This window comes from Colletotrichum aenigma, assembly GCF_013390185.1.
Source record: "Colletotrichum aenigma strain Cg56 chromosome Unknown KSG_Cg56_contig09, whole genome shotgun sequence".
Classification (NCBI taxonomy): Eukaryota; Fungi; Ascomycota; class Sordariomycetes; order Glomerellales; family Glomerellaceae; genus Colletotrichum; species Colletotrichum aenigma.
In genome coordinates, this window is record NW_023500915.1 from 3871811 (window position 1) to 3884884 (window position 13074).

A 13074-nucleotide genomic window follows, 5' to 3' on the forward strand; every position below is an offset into this window, starting at 1 on the left:
TTCCATACCCTACCTAAACATACATAAATCCACTCTCATATTTCCGTCTTCCGACGGAGACACCCACGAACTCGCTGCCATAAATGGAAACAGGAAATTTGCTTTGAAGTGTGGATGGACTAGTGCGGGGTTGTAAGTCAACTGAACTCAGCTGCTTGCCGCGGCTGACGGGGCATGGTCACTTCCTGCGCCTAGCTGCTTGTCTTCCTGGAAAGAGTTTGAAAGTGAGGCTTCAGCTTCGAAAGCTAAAAGACCTGAACCACCCTTTTAGATAACGAACTGCAGGCCTCTACGCCTAACTTGATTCTGTTTCTATGCTTACTGGTATTGAATCTCTTCATAGGTACCTTATCTCCACTGTCATTGCGTGCACTATTTCCCTGAGTCAAGCAAAATGGTCAGGCTTCTAAGAATTCTCATGCTCGGACTCGCAGTCTTTGCCGCCGCTTCACCGACCGTTTCAGATGCTGCCCCTGAAGACCACTTCCGATACGGCTCACGATGTGCTCCTGTGAAGGGGAATTGCTCGCCAGCCTGCGGCAAATACAACTTCGTGTTCGCGGGTTTGCCATGGAACCATCCTGCTATAGCAGCTAGCGGGTTTACCCCACAGCAGGTTGAGGCTGGTATCCGGCAAGACATGGCAGCGATTGTGAGGGCTGGCTATAACATCAAGGGTGTGATATTTAGTGAGCATCAGTTGGAATTTTGCTAATGTTACTTATTCAGCTGTTCTATTCGGGCCTGAAGATAGTTTAGACTTTCTCTCATCGGAGTTGAAGGGTGTTGACTGGACAGCAGTCGGCGTTGGATTCGGTATTCGAGGAAGCCCATTTCCAAACATCACGCGCCGATTCATGGGTGAGGACTTACAAAGCCACCTATCATGGAGACATTCTGAAAAAATGGTGTTGCAGACATCATCCAACTTTACCGCGACGAGACCCCTCGTGAACGAATTCTTTTCAACTACTCTCCCGTCACATCTCTGTGGGCGATCCAGCAGTACTTTCCACTCCCTATGAATTGCACCGATAATATGGGAAAAGACTTGGTGAATGCCATTTTCAAGTAAAATCGCTTTACGATTTCATATAGTAGCTAACGAAGTGAGTTCAGGGCATCGCGATCAAGTGCATTGCTTGCTCTCCCCCTGTCTAGGCCGATATTATCGAAACCCAACACCACATTGCCATAGCTAGCTCACAAATATAATACGAGAAGATTTAGATTGATTTGAAGTTTCGTGTTGAAGAAATGGAGTTGATGTCGTGAGATATAGGTTGGTATGATTCCGCTTTCTTGACCAAGAGCCTTCAGCACACGCGCGTACGATCTACGTCATCCAACCTGAGATTATTACCTGAACGAATATGAGTGGACAAGCGTCTACAATGAATCATTGATAAGCTTCAAGTTTATGTTTTCTTGGCGAATTATTTGACGGATCCTCGCCATCTTTGCCGCGGATCGCGCGGCTTCTTGGTTGTGCATGTCTGGGCCAGCCGCACAACACCTCCTCGTGTATCTACAGCGCGGCCTTGCTGGTGAATTATTCAACTTACGTTCATCAGCATAGGAAGCAACATTTCTTCTCTTTCACCAGAGAGAAGGTCTGCGGGTAACGCTTGGGTCGCACGCAATGTCATCGGCATCGCCAGTCGAGACGCTCTTAGGGCTGCTGAAGCTACACTTGATGTTCGCAAACAAGACAGATGCGACTGTTCCGTTGATAAAGATCATTCTTTGGAGGTCATACCTTACTTCATACTAAGGGGAAAACGAACCTTTCTAAAAAGTTAGATTTGTCGGGTTGGTTTATCGTGACGGCTATTGAGAGTGGGCCCACCATGTCAAACCTTCGATTGAGTTAAGGTTGCCATGTCGGCTTTGGAGACTTCTTTCCGCCGGCAACTGGAATGATGTTCTGACATTCGAAATGTCCGTGAACGTTACCCTCAATGGCTCATAAGTAGCTCTCGGCAGCAGGCCTGCTTACTCGTGACTGCGAAGCGATCTCCACCACAGGTCCCAATACCTCGCCATGACCGCCGTAGTAAGCAATTCGACTGAGTACCTCCTGGGTCAGTCGCTATCCTCTCGTGATGATGACAATCATAATATCTACACCAATCTCTTGTATCTCGACACGTCATCACCTGGTTTCAATGACCCTATAACGTTTCCACAAGATCCCAAGGAACGGTGGGTTTCTTTGCCCGATCACTTTTTCAGCACTTGGTTGTGTTATGTGCGAATTTCGTAATGCTAATCTGGTGCTAGAGAGAATCTCCTTGAACTCCCAGGGAACAGAAAGGTTCTCATTGCCCAGCCAGCTGTTGTGACCGACGTCGGTGACAATATACGGCACTACACACTCGACTGTCATGGTTTCCAGTACGTCAATCATACGACCAAGTGCGGCAAAGAGATGTTTCTCGACGAAGCAATGATGAAGGCTAGTTACTATCCAGAGGTTGATCAACTGATTAAAAACGTGTAAGTCGGTTGTGACTCATCTACGACCATGAGATGATTAGAAAATATGAAATGGAAGCTGATATATGCAGTACCGGGGCCTCATATGTTCACCTTTTCGATTATGCCGCCAGGGGTCCATTAAATGGTGATGACGGCGACCCAAAAATTAACAGGCGAGTCAAGTCAGTCCACTGCGATCAGTCCTACGAAGGCGCAAAGCGGGTCGTCATGTCACGGTTACCAGACAAAGCGTTTGCCGAAGAAGTTGTGGAAAATCGAAGGTTCCAAATCATGAACGTACGTTTCATCCATCGGCGTGACCGTTCGCGAATGTTGACGAAGTTACGCTCAGATCTGGCGCCCTTTGGAACCAATCTATAAAGACCCATTCGCAGTAACCGACGCTCGATCAATACCAGATTCCGACTTGGTTGCCCTCCCTGTGATCGCCGGAGATTACACTGAAGAAAGCTGGGCTTCAGAGCCGAATTCTGCTCATCGATGGTACTTCAAGTTCGCTCAGAAACCAGATGAGGTCTTGGTGTTCAAATGCTTTGACTCTGGTAAGAATAAGGATGTCGCCCGTAGAGTACTTCATGCTGCGTTTACGGACGGGGCTCAAGAGCATATGCCCCCACGACAAAGCTTTGAGGTCAGGGCTGTTGTGGTTTACGGTGAATAGCTCATCAAATCAGATCCATGATCGATATCTCTAATGTAGCCGTTTCTTTTGAATGACACTATGTCTGATTACATCAGTAGGCGCTGTCTACCTGTACCAAACTGTTGAGGTCAAAATTAGGAGCAGGGCAGAGCAGGCGTTGATACGGCTTTGGCTAAACACGGTCAGCTGCGTATGTCTCAATTGCTTCATGAAATCTGCAGGCGATGCCGTCACATGTTTGCTAAATTTCTGCATATTGCTAGGAAGCAGAATTTGCTAGACCTCAAAAAAGCCGTTCTACAAATTTCTTCATGCTCCCTTTCAGGAGTAAACGCAGACTTAGGTGAAATGCATTCATTAACACAACATCGCTTCTCGGGGTCATTTCTTTTCGACGACGGCAGTGTTGGTGATTATCTTAGCGACTCGGATGACAACAGACTCGTGATAACTCAATACGGAGCTGAAGTGGAGACTTTATTTATGGCCACCGACTGTGCCGCACAGTTACCTTGAAGTCCGCTTTGAGAATGTAGCGCGAGATTGCTATGTCCCTGCTTGGAGGCAGTGGAGTTTATCTGGAGCCTTCCGCAAAGGGGCTGAGCGCCGGGGTCCGATTCAGGGGCCAAATCTTGGTTCGATCTTCAAATCGTGGTTCGTCACGTCATCTCTCAAAGTTACTTGGACTAATCCACGTGCTCAAATTTCCATGAAAGCCAGCAAAATAGATGATCATTGGTCTTTTGCGCAGTCTGTCTACTGGCTGGTATTGTGAGACGCCTTGGCTAAGTCTTGCGTGTTAATATTTTATACGCAGGGTTGCTGACATCCGTCAGTTGCTTGGCTCCACTTGTCAATGATTTTAATCCACGTTGCTGAGCTGCAGATTGCAATGGGTTGATAGATATGGATACCAACAACAGAATCTTCCAGTGCCCTTTGGTCCTATTTTAGATTACTCGACCGAATGTTTCACTTCTGAACCTTCGATCATGCTTCGCAGTCGCTTCGTTCACGGCTTACGCACTCTTCTTGCGCGGCCAACATTTCGAAGAGCTCTTGATGAAGTTGGCATCGATCTGTGTATCTGGAGTCTGCAAAGGAGCCAGGAAACATGCCAGAATCAAGTGACGCTCCATACGCTTCATATTTAGTAAGCACATTTGAATAGGTTACGCCCAGTTGTTTCGAGATCAACATGCTGACGGAATGGTAGAACGTAGAGCAAACAATGACCTGCAAGGCTCGAGAAGCGAATGCGGACAGTCTCGATGCGAAGAGTCCAGATGGTGGAGATGAATGGAGACAAGATGAATCATACCAAACATCAAGCCATGTCTCGTTCTCCGGCGAAACCTTCCGAACTTCCTCCATGTCGACATCTTACTCGAAGACGAAGTCAGCCATGTCATTGCGGAACATTATTTGCGATGAAAGCTTCCAGGAGTCTGTTGAAATAAACGCCCATATTTCCCAGTCTTCGGTCCCAGAAACACCAAAAGACAAATTGGAAGACTGCGCTCTAACACAAAATCGCCCACATTCGCCCTTACAAAATTATTCGCCATCTCCACCGCATTGTCGTAGGCATGCCGACCCCACGGGCTCAATGACCCAGGGTCCCGCAGCAAATAGCTTGCCACAGGCAATACTGGACATTTCACCGACATATGACGTGAAACATTTTAACAGAGTTGTGGTTGGTACGCAGGGTGGTAATAATCTTGCCAATGAGCGGAAGGCTCGTCGCTGTCTAGGGAAATCGGACACACAACGCCAAAAGAAACGCGATAATAAGGCTCAACAAGCAGCTTTGGACTGCTATGTGTCAACACTGACATTGATTTACGATGGAGCAATCGCGGATTTGAACTGCGGGTCAGACGATTCTTTTAATCGTCAAGTCTCAAGCTTCTCAGAAGAAATCTGAAAGACATCCATGCTTCTATATGACACCATTCTATCTACAACACTACCAGTGCCTAGTCGTAGAGTTTATTCAACAGACCTGTGCTTCAATTGCTGTTTGTTCCCGTGTGGAGATTCTAGTGTTATTGCCGTTGTCAATAATCCGCAGTCCTCGGCTTCCCCCTTCGTCTCCTGTTACCCCGAGACTTCCTTTAGGTGGAATAGCTTGCCTTTGAGAAACAGGAAAATGCAGATGTGTGGATGGAATGCTGTAATTCTTATTGGAGATTGGTTGCATTCAAAGCCTCAAATTTGACCTATAACCACGTCGTAAGTAACTGCCGACCGTTGTGGTCGTCTTCCGGTGGCGGCCTAGACACATCCGTCCCGCTTCGGCGGAAAGTGGATGGAGATGACGGAATATGGAGCTGTCATCGGCGCTTCCTCCGCCCATCAGCAACCCCACTTACCGGGTGTGGTAGGCCATGAAATGTGTGACAACTGACTATCGTAATTCGTACATAGTCTTAATCGATCTCCAATCTTGGTTAGGTGCCCTTAAGATACCCAAATTTGGACTGTTGCCCCGTAATCTCCCTACCAAGACTTATTTGCCAGCATAGTGCACTGTGCATCCTGCCTCCGAAAACTCTACTATTACGTTGAAACACTCCCCGACGAACCGAGATCTCTTATACAGTTATATCATATGTCGCCGCAGCGCGCCAGCCTTCGTTGACAATTAATTACAAGACTTTATGTTCGCTCAGTCTCATTTGGGAATCTTCACCTCACAGACTCACGTCAATTCACATGGAATTTCCCTCGGTTACGTCGATGGTTGGCTAGTCACATTTCCGGGATACTGGAGCTACCCCATCCGGGGCCCCGCGTTCTGGGGTTCTGGGGGGTACCATTGGCACCTCTATTAGGCAACAATGTGCTCGGTTGCCGGCTTGAATCACACCTCGTGAAATATGGCGGCTTCGTGATGAGCACAGTGATGTGACAGCCCTCATGACTATAAGCTCGGGTCTTATTGTGCCGGACCGAAGGTGGTGGAGGAAGCGGTTCCAGTGTTCCTCTACGGTGGGACTGTAAATAGCGGGCAAAGGGGTTACCTTTGCATTGGCTAATACTCTCTGCGTAGAATTCATTACTATAAAGATGGCCAGTCTTCGATGGATCCCAAGGATAATTCAGGCTGCAGAGACAGCATCATGATAACGACTGTTCTGATACCCTTTGTCAAGAATCAAGCTCTCATTTTAGCATCACGCCCATTTGGTGTTCTTAGTTCTTTCAGTTGATATGAGAGTCAACAGTTTCGTATTGGCTCTCACAGCCTTTTCAGCTGTAGCTGAAGCTATCCCGTCTACTTCTTATGTTGATTGGAAGACTTTCAAGGCTACGGGAGTGAACCTTGGGGGCTGGCTGGTTCAGGAGGCTGTCCTCGATGCTGGGTTCTGGGATACGTACGGCGGTAACACCACCGACGAATGGGGTTTATGCGTTCGGCTGGGCTCGCAGTGCGGTCCGGTATTGGAGAGGAGATATGCAACATTCTTTCGACCATCCGACATTGACAAATTGGCCAAGGCTGGCGTCGAAATTCTGCGCATCCCAACCAACTACGCCGCTTGGATTGAGGTTACCGGATCTCAGTTGTACAGCGGAAACCAAGTCGAATTTTTGAGGACGATTGCGACATACGCCATTACCAAGCACAACATGCACATTGTTATTGATATTCACTCCCTTCCTGGCGGAATCAACGGTCTAGGTATCGGGGAGAAAGACGGGAGCTACGGCTGGTTCAACAATCAAACTGCTCTGGACTTTTCTTACCAGGCTGTCGATGCCGTGGTACGATTTATTCAAGACTCGGGATATCCCCAATCTTACACCCTTGCACCTATCAATGAGCCAGTTGACAACCGCGATTTCTCCAAGTTCGGTACGCCTGAAGCTCTCAGTGAGAATGGCGCTGCATGGGTGGCGAAATACATCAACGGAGTCCTTGCTCGGGTTCGAGCCGTGAACCCTCATATTCCCGTTATGTTTCAAGGCAGCTTTCGGCCCGAGTCTTTCTGGTCACCGTACTTCGACCCTGGCGAGAATCTTGTTTTTGACGAACATCATTACTACTTTGCTGGTAGACCGACCACCTCGGAGAATTTACCAAGCTTCATCTGTGAAGATGCCAAAAGCTCTGTTGGAGATGGCAAGTTTCCCGTCTTCATCGGCGAATGGTCAATTCAAGCGGTGAACAACAACACCTTCGCTAGCAGGGCTAGGAACCTGAACAACGGATTGTACATCTGGTCCAAGTACACCCAGGGTAGCACCTACTGGACAGCAAAGTTTTCAGGGGACGCTCCTATCGATGGGCAAGGAACTCAGAGCGACTACTGGAATTACGAAGGATTTATTGACTCAGGGATCGTCAAGCCAATTTCTGCGGATGGGTTTTGTCCTTAGATTCTGTTCCTGACATCACGGCTCCTTTTGGTCTGATTGATACTTCTTCCATAGAAATATAAGTCAGATGATATCGATGAATCTTCAATTGATATACAAGCTGCAACGAGATGGACAGGGAAGTAAGAATAAATGCTTCCAGTAAGGAGTCGAATCCAAGTCCTCTTTGACTACTACTCCACCGTTCACCACCGCAGCAGCAGCCGACAAAGTTTTTCTTGGCTTTCTTCCAGAGCGAATTGGCAATCAATTCACTGAGTAAATTGATAAGCATTGGCGTCACATGTTGTTTGGAGAGTATTCATGCCGCTTGAAGCCTTGTGGTACCTGTGGCGTACCAGCTGATCGCCCTGCAGCAGCCTTTGTCTTAGTCTGATTGTGTTGCGGGCCTCCTAAGATCTACGAACAGGGTCCAAGACTTTCTGACCGCAAGAGTGATGGTCCAGTTGCAATTTGCCTTTACATGTCCGAATGCAGCGCAATCTAGCCGAGTTGGCCAATAGTAAATCTTCCACAACGCCATTGTTGAGTGAATGCGTTGCATTACAAAACCCGTCTCCTCACCCAACCCACAACTATCGACTCTACCCCTCTTTTCAATAACTTACGTCAGTGGACGCAATTCACCTTCCCAGTCAAAGCATGAGGTGCCCTTTTAACGATCAACGAGATGGCCGAAACTACGGAGAAGCACATTGAGTCACCCGCGGAATCCAAGCCAGCTGAGTCTTCAACTACTCAAGCAATACTTGGCTCTGTGGATGCACCATCTATGTCGGTAGGTGCGATGCAAGACGCACCTCTCGAGGCTGATGAGGCGGAACCGGTATGGTGTCTTTTCATTCATCATGTATGGTCAACTGACACCGGGAAGGGCAATGATGCAACATCAATCGATGACCGCATGTATGTAAATGACATCCGGATGTCATAATCATATGTCCCATGTTAACGGAGCTCGAAATGTAGCTCAAGCTACACCTCTTCCTTGACATCAAGTGTAATCGAGTATCCAATGGAATATGGACGGCGATATCATGCGTTCAGGTCAGGATGTAAGTTGTCTTGTTCCCTGTCCCCGCCCTTGCATTGGCATCTCGGAACAAATCATTCTTTCGACTGAGATTGATTGCTGACTTCAGATGACCTAGCTTACGTTCTCCCAAAGGATGAGACAGAATCAGACCGGCTCGACATGGCACATGCGCTCATTACGAGAGTGATTGGTAATAAGCTCTACCTGGCGTCTGTAGAGACGCCCAAGGTTCATCGAATCCTTGACATCGGTACTGGAACAGGAATCTGTACGAATCCATGTCTCCCTGATGGGAATGGTCTTTTTACTAAGCGAAAGCAGGGGCTATCGAAGCAAGTGACTTCTTTCCGAATGCAGAGGTAAATACGCCCGCTTCAAACAAGACTCTAAGTATGAAGTCTTAACTTTGTACTACTGGTAGATTATTGGCAACGATCTGAGTGCGATCCAACCACTGTGGTAAGTAGCTTTGCTCATGATAATGACGCAGTCTGATATAGGAGCTGAGACAAAAGGGTCCCGCTAAATGTCAAGTTTGAGATAGATGATGTTGAGAGCCCCTGGGTCGGCCCAAAGTTCGACTACATCATGTGCAGATACATGGCGGCCTCGATTGGCGACTGGCCAAGTTTGGTGACAAACATTTATGAGTATGTTTATCGTACGAAGATTCTTTTCAATTCGTGATAGAGATCTAATAGAATGCCAGCAACCTCAATCCCGGGGGCTTGGCCGAGTTTCAGGACATGAGCGTCGAATACTATTCCGACGACGGTTCATACAAGCCTGAACATTTCACATACAAGTGGAACCAAACCTTCGTTCAGACGCTGAAGGCTATTGGAAGAGACCCGGCCCCAGGTCCTCAGCTCGAAGGTTGGGTGAGGGGACACGGAGGATTCAACGACGTGGCCCATCAGAAATTCAAGGTCCCTATCGGTCCTTGGGCAAAGAAGCGGCATTACAAGGACATAGGGCTTCTTAACTTGGCGCAAGTTTTGGAAGGTCTAGAAGGATTCTCCCTGAAACTGTTCTGTGGAGTCCTCGGGAAGTCAAATGAGGAGGTACAGTCGCTCCTTGCAGGTGTTCGCAACGAGTTGAAATCAAACGCTTTCCATGCCTTGTTCGATATGTTAGTATGATGAGCCATTTATTTAAAGCTCGCAATCTTTGCTAACAGGTCTTCGCAGTCATGTTGTCTTTGGGCAAAAGCCTTTCACCAAACAATGAAACGAAAAGGTCGCAACTGGTCTGATCAGGCCCTGGAGTCTCTACTTTAGATTGGCAAATATTCCAAACGGGATCACTGTTTTTTTACGAGTATGCAATATCTCTACTATGCCATGACATATCCTGGTGACCCTCCGTTGATCATGTGTAGAAAGAATTGTTCAAGAGTTCTACCTCTCTCAAATTCCGGGAAGAGCTTCCAAAAGTCCAAGTATCCCAAGTAATCAGCGTACTCCGGTGTATTGTCCCCTCTAACGCACCAAGAAAGGCGGTACTGTCCCATGTTGTATTGGGCAATGTCCATGATGTTGCTTGGATGTGTTACCCCCTCAGAACTTTCCTTGAGCCTCCAGCCAGAGGTCTCAACGATTTGGTGTAGCTCGGTCTCAGAGACCTGTCAATGTTACTGTCAGAAAATGCAGAGTCAATTACCGGGTTGAACCTACGTAGTCTTTTGGAGGCTCTTCACCGATGATTTGTGCGACATACTTTCCAACGTCTGCCATGTCTGTCAATGCAAAAACTTGGTTCCCATCTTCTACAATGCGATGGTCAATGTACTTCATGTGCGCATGATCTGATCTGCCAGAAGGTATCTTGGGAACAACGACCTGGAACCAGCAACCGACATGAATGATGGTGTATGGCAACCCCGCTCTCGAAATAGCACCGAGAATCTCCAACTTCTAATTTAGTTTAGTCACAAATTCTCTTTTCCTTTGGGAGGGATGCGAGGGAGGGTCCAGCCTTCTCACCTGGTCTTTGATGTCAATCACACCCCTGGGTGCTGGCCCAACCCACTCTGAGGGTACAAAACGTTTCACGCCAGCCGCTTTAGCTGCATCGATCCAATTCAACTGTTGATGGAGATGTTCCCAGGTTATACAGGAAATCAAAACATCAATGCCTCTCAGTTGGGCGGCAAGTGTCTCTCTCGGGCCGTCTAGGTCCTAGCCCGAAACCCCGACGCCCTTGTCCTTCAGCTTCTGATTTGCCGCGCTACCAACCGATGATTTTCGAGTGAAGGAGGTAACAACCTGTGTGCTGAATGTCAAGACGGGAATCAAGGTGGACGGTATGGATCAAGCTTACGAAATTGAGATCGGAGCTAAGCAAACCATCGACCACAGACTGGCCCGTCTTGCCAGTTGCCCCAATGACTCCAACGGCAATACTTTCGCCAACCATTTCGATCTTGAAGTGCTGAGAGACCATGAAGTTCTCGTGGTTGATTGTCAATCTTCCAGGGACCCCTGAAATATGTCAGGGTTCCAATATTATTTTGACGGTATGTATGATGTCCAATTACATCGTGATATCAAGTGAATCATAATTACTCATACTGTACAAAGCGATCAGGGGAATGTAATACAAGCCGCTTCAATTACCACTTTCTGAGCCGTGCGTCGCTTTCAATAGGTCCATGGTCGTCTCGTCCAGAAGTTGAGTAATTTCGACTCTCGAAACTTTAGTCACTGAGTCACATAGACAATGCGTCATTATCATGCTCGGATGAATGTTTAAGCTGAAGCAATCCATCATTCGGGCCTCAACAGTATGTTTTTTTAAGACAGATTGCGACCCAGTCAATGTGCATATGGTGAATCAGCATTTATTGCGTGTCAAAGTCAGCGTCAAATCCTTCCGCTTCACCTCGCTGAAGCCAGGGCTATGCCCCCATAGCGATTTGAGATAAACTTGCACACCACTTCCAAGCCCTCTCTAAGCCGATCGGATGGCATGCCAAGACCAATGCGAACCCAACCTGCGAATTCCTTCCCAAAGCAGGTTCCTGGGACTAGAAGGACTCCCGCCTCCTCATGAAGCATTTTACACAGATTTACATCATCCACCAGCTTTCCTTCTCGCGTGAATTTGATGAATCCCATGGCTGCTCCTGCAGGTGCCACCCAACTGCAAATATCGGGATATTTGTCAATAAAAGCTTGCACGATGAACTTGTTCCTCTCTGCCTGCAAAATACTCCGCTGTGTGATGGCGGCGGAGCGTTTTGAATGCAGTGCGAAATCGGCAACGCGTTCATCCAACTGGCTTGTTGTAATGAGGCAATAAGCCCGAGCATTGTCGCAAAGTTCAATAATGTTTCGGCTATGGGACGCCAACCAACCGATGCGGATTCCCGCAAGGGAATAGCTCTTTGATAGGGCGCATGTGGCTATGGTATTTTCATAGCCTAAGGAGATAATGGAAGGCGGAGTATCATATCCGTCGCCATCTGAGGGGTAGAAAATCGGCCGGTAGATCTCGTCGGAAAACACGATGATAGAGTGTTTAGAAGCAATCTCGATGATCTTGCGCAGTTCTGCGTCGGAGAGGACAGTTCCCAGGGGATTGAGAGGATTGCTGTATTTGAGTTCCCATGATTAGTTCAAGTCTTAGCATTTTGCTAACGAGCCAAACTCACTTGATGACGATCATTTTGGTGTTCGCCTTAATAAGTCCTTCTAGCTCCTTGGGGTCGAAGCTCCACTTGTCATAGGCTTTGGCCTTCCAATAGCTCACCTCTGCACCTAACGAGCCAGGGACAGCTTGAAGCTGGGGATAACCAGGAGAAGTGACAATGACATGATCCCCGGGGCCAATCAAAGCATAGAAAAAAATGAAATTGGCAAGAGATCCGCTGGCGGTCGTCAGCACATTTTCAAATGGCAAGTCATCTGAATAGAGTTTCGCGATCTTCTTTCGCAGGGAGGGAAGGCCGGCAAAATCTGCAGGGTAGTCGAGAGGCTGAGATAGAAGAGAAGGGAGGAAGTCGTTGTGGTCCTCTCCACTAGCAATTGATTCAAGCTCTGAGATGGATACTGGGTGCGCTGAGGTATGAGCTAGGTTGTGACGGGCAGACTTTGATCGCTCGGCAAGCCACTAATACGAACTGTGAGTGTCGTTGCGTGCGTCTGGAGTGCATCATCAGACATACATGATCCACAGCGAAGAATTCGAGTTTAACCATGATGTCAGTCAATGCCGTTAATAGAAGCAGGGCCAGGTGTAAATACAATTTTGGACCAGAGGCGTATGTAAATGTTGAAAGATCGTCGATAAACATTGGAGGTCGTCCAAATATTACCAGCCGGCCGGACACGCATGCCATGGCCTAGCCAGGAAATCTTGATCTGGTGGACTACCAGAGATGGATACCAACCCCATTAGTGGATGCAAGTCAGTACCATACCATAGGGCGCCCTTCCTACAGACACGCAGGGCGCGCCCTGTGATTGATTGCCTGTACCAAAACCGCCTGCAATTCATACAA

At 47.8% G+C, this 13074-nt stretch overlaps 5 protein-coding genes across 5 annotated transcripts; 4 read left to right on the forward strand and 1 right to left on the reverse strand.

Moving 5' to 3' along the window:
- Positions 1–394: 394 nt before the first annotated feature.
- CGCA056_v013728 (uncharacterized protein) lies at positions 395–1075 on the forward strand (the record flags this gene model as incomplete). Its single annotated transcript, XM_037328971.1, has 3 exons — positions 395–677; positions 730–861; positions 918–1075. The coding sequence occupies 3 exons, from the start codon at positions 395–397 to the stop codon at positions 1073–1075; spliced, it is 573 nt and encodes a 190-aa protein (XP_037172801.1).
- A 969-nt stretch (positions 1076–2044) lies between these two features.
- Positions 2045–3163, forward strand: DES-0 (Gibberellin cluster GA4 desaturase; the record flags this gene model as incomplete). Its single annotated transcript, XM_037328972.1, has 4 exons — positions 2045–2205; positions 2284–2499; positions 2571–2778; positions 2834–3163. 4 exons carry the CDS (start codon positions 2045–2047, stop codon positions 3161–3163), a joined length of 915 nt encoding a protein of 304 aa, XP_037172569.1.
- Positions 3164–6364: 3201 nt separating this feature from the next.
- On the forward strand, positions 6365–7534 carry exgA (putative glucan 1,3-beta-glucosidase A; the record flags this gene model as incomplete). The annotated part of the gene is made up of 1 exon (XM_037328973.1): positions 6365–7534. The coding sequence occupies one exon, from the start codon at positions 6365–6367 to the stop codon at positions 7532–7534; it is 1170 nt and encodes a 389-aa protein (XP_037172937.1).
- A 670-nt stretch (positions 7535–8204) lies between these two features.
- laeA-1 (Secondary metabolism regulator laeA) lies at positions 8205–9800 on the forward strand (the record flags this gene model as incomplete). Its single annotated transcript, XM_037328974.1, has 9 exons — positions 8205–8360; positions 8409–8440; positions 8504–8589; positions 8686–8838; positions 8892–8929; positions 8992–9029; positions 9086–9220; positions 9280–9702; positions 9761–9800. 9 exons carry the CDS (start codon positions 8205–8207, stop codon positions 9798–9800), a joined length of 1101 nt encoding a protein of 366 aa, XP_037172936.1.
- A 106-nt stretch (positions 9801–9906) lies between these two features.
- On the reverse strand, positions 9907–12771 carry aspC-0 (Aspartate aminotransferase; the record flags this gene model as incomplete). Its single annotated transcript, XM_037328975.1, has 6 exons — positions 9907–10194; positions 10247–10486; positions 10893–11053; positions 11929–12164; positions 12226–12683; positions 12739–12771. The coding sequence occupies 6 exons, from the start codon at positions 12769–12771 to the stop codon at positions 9907–9909; spliced, it is 1416 nt and encodes a 471-aa protein (XP_037172939.1).
- Between the last annotated feature and the right edge of the window lie 303 nt (positions 12772–13074).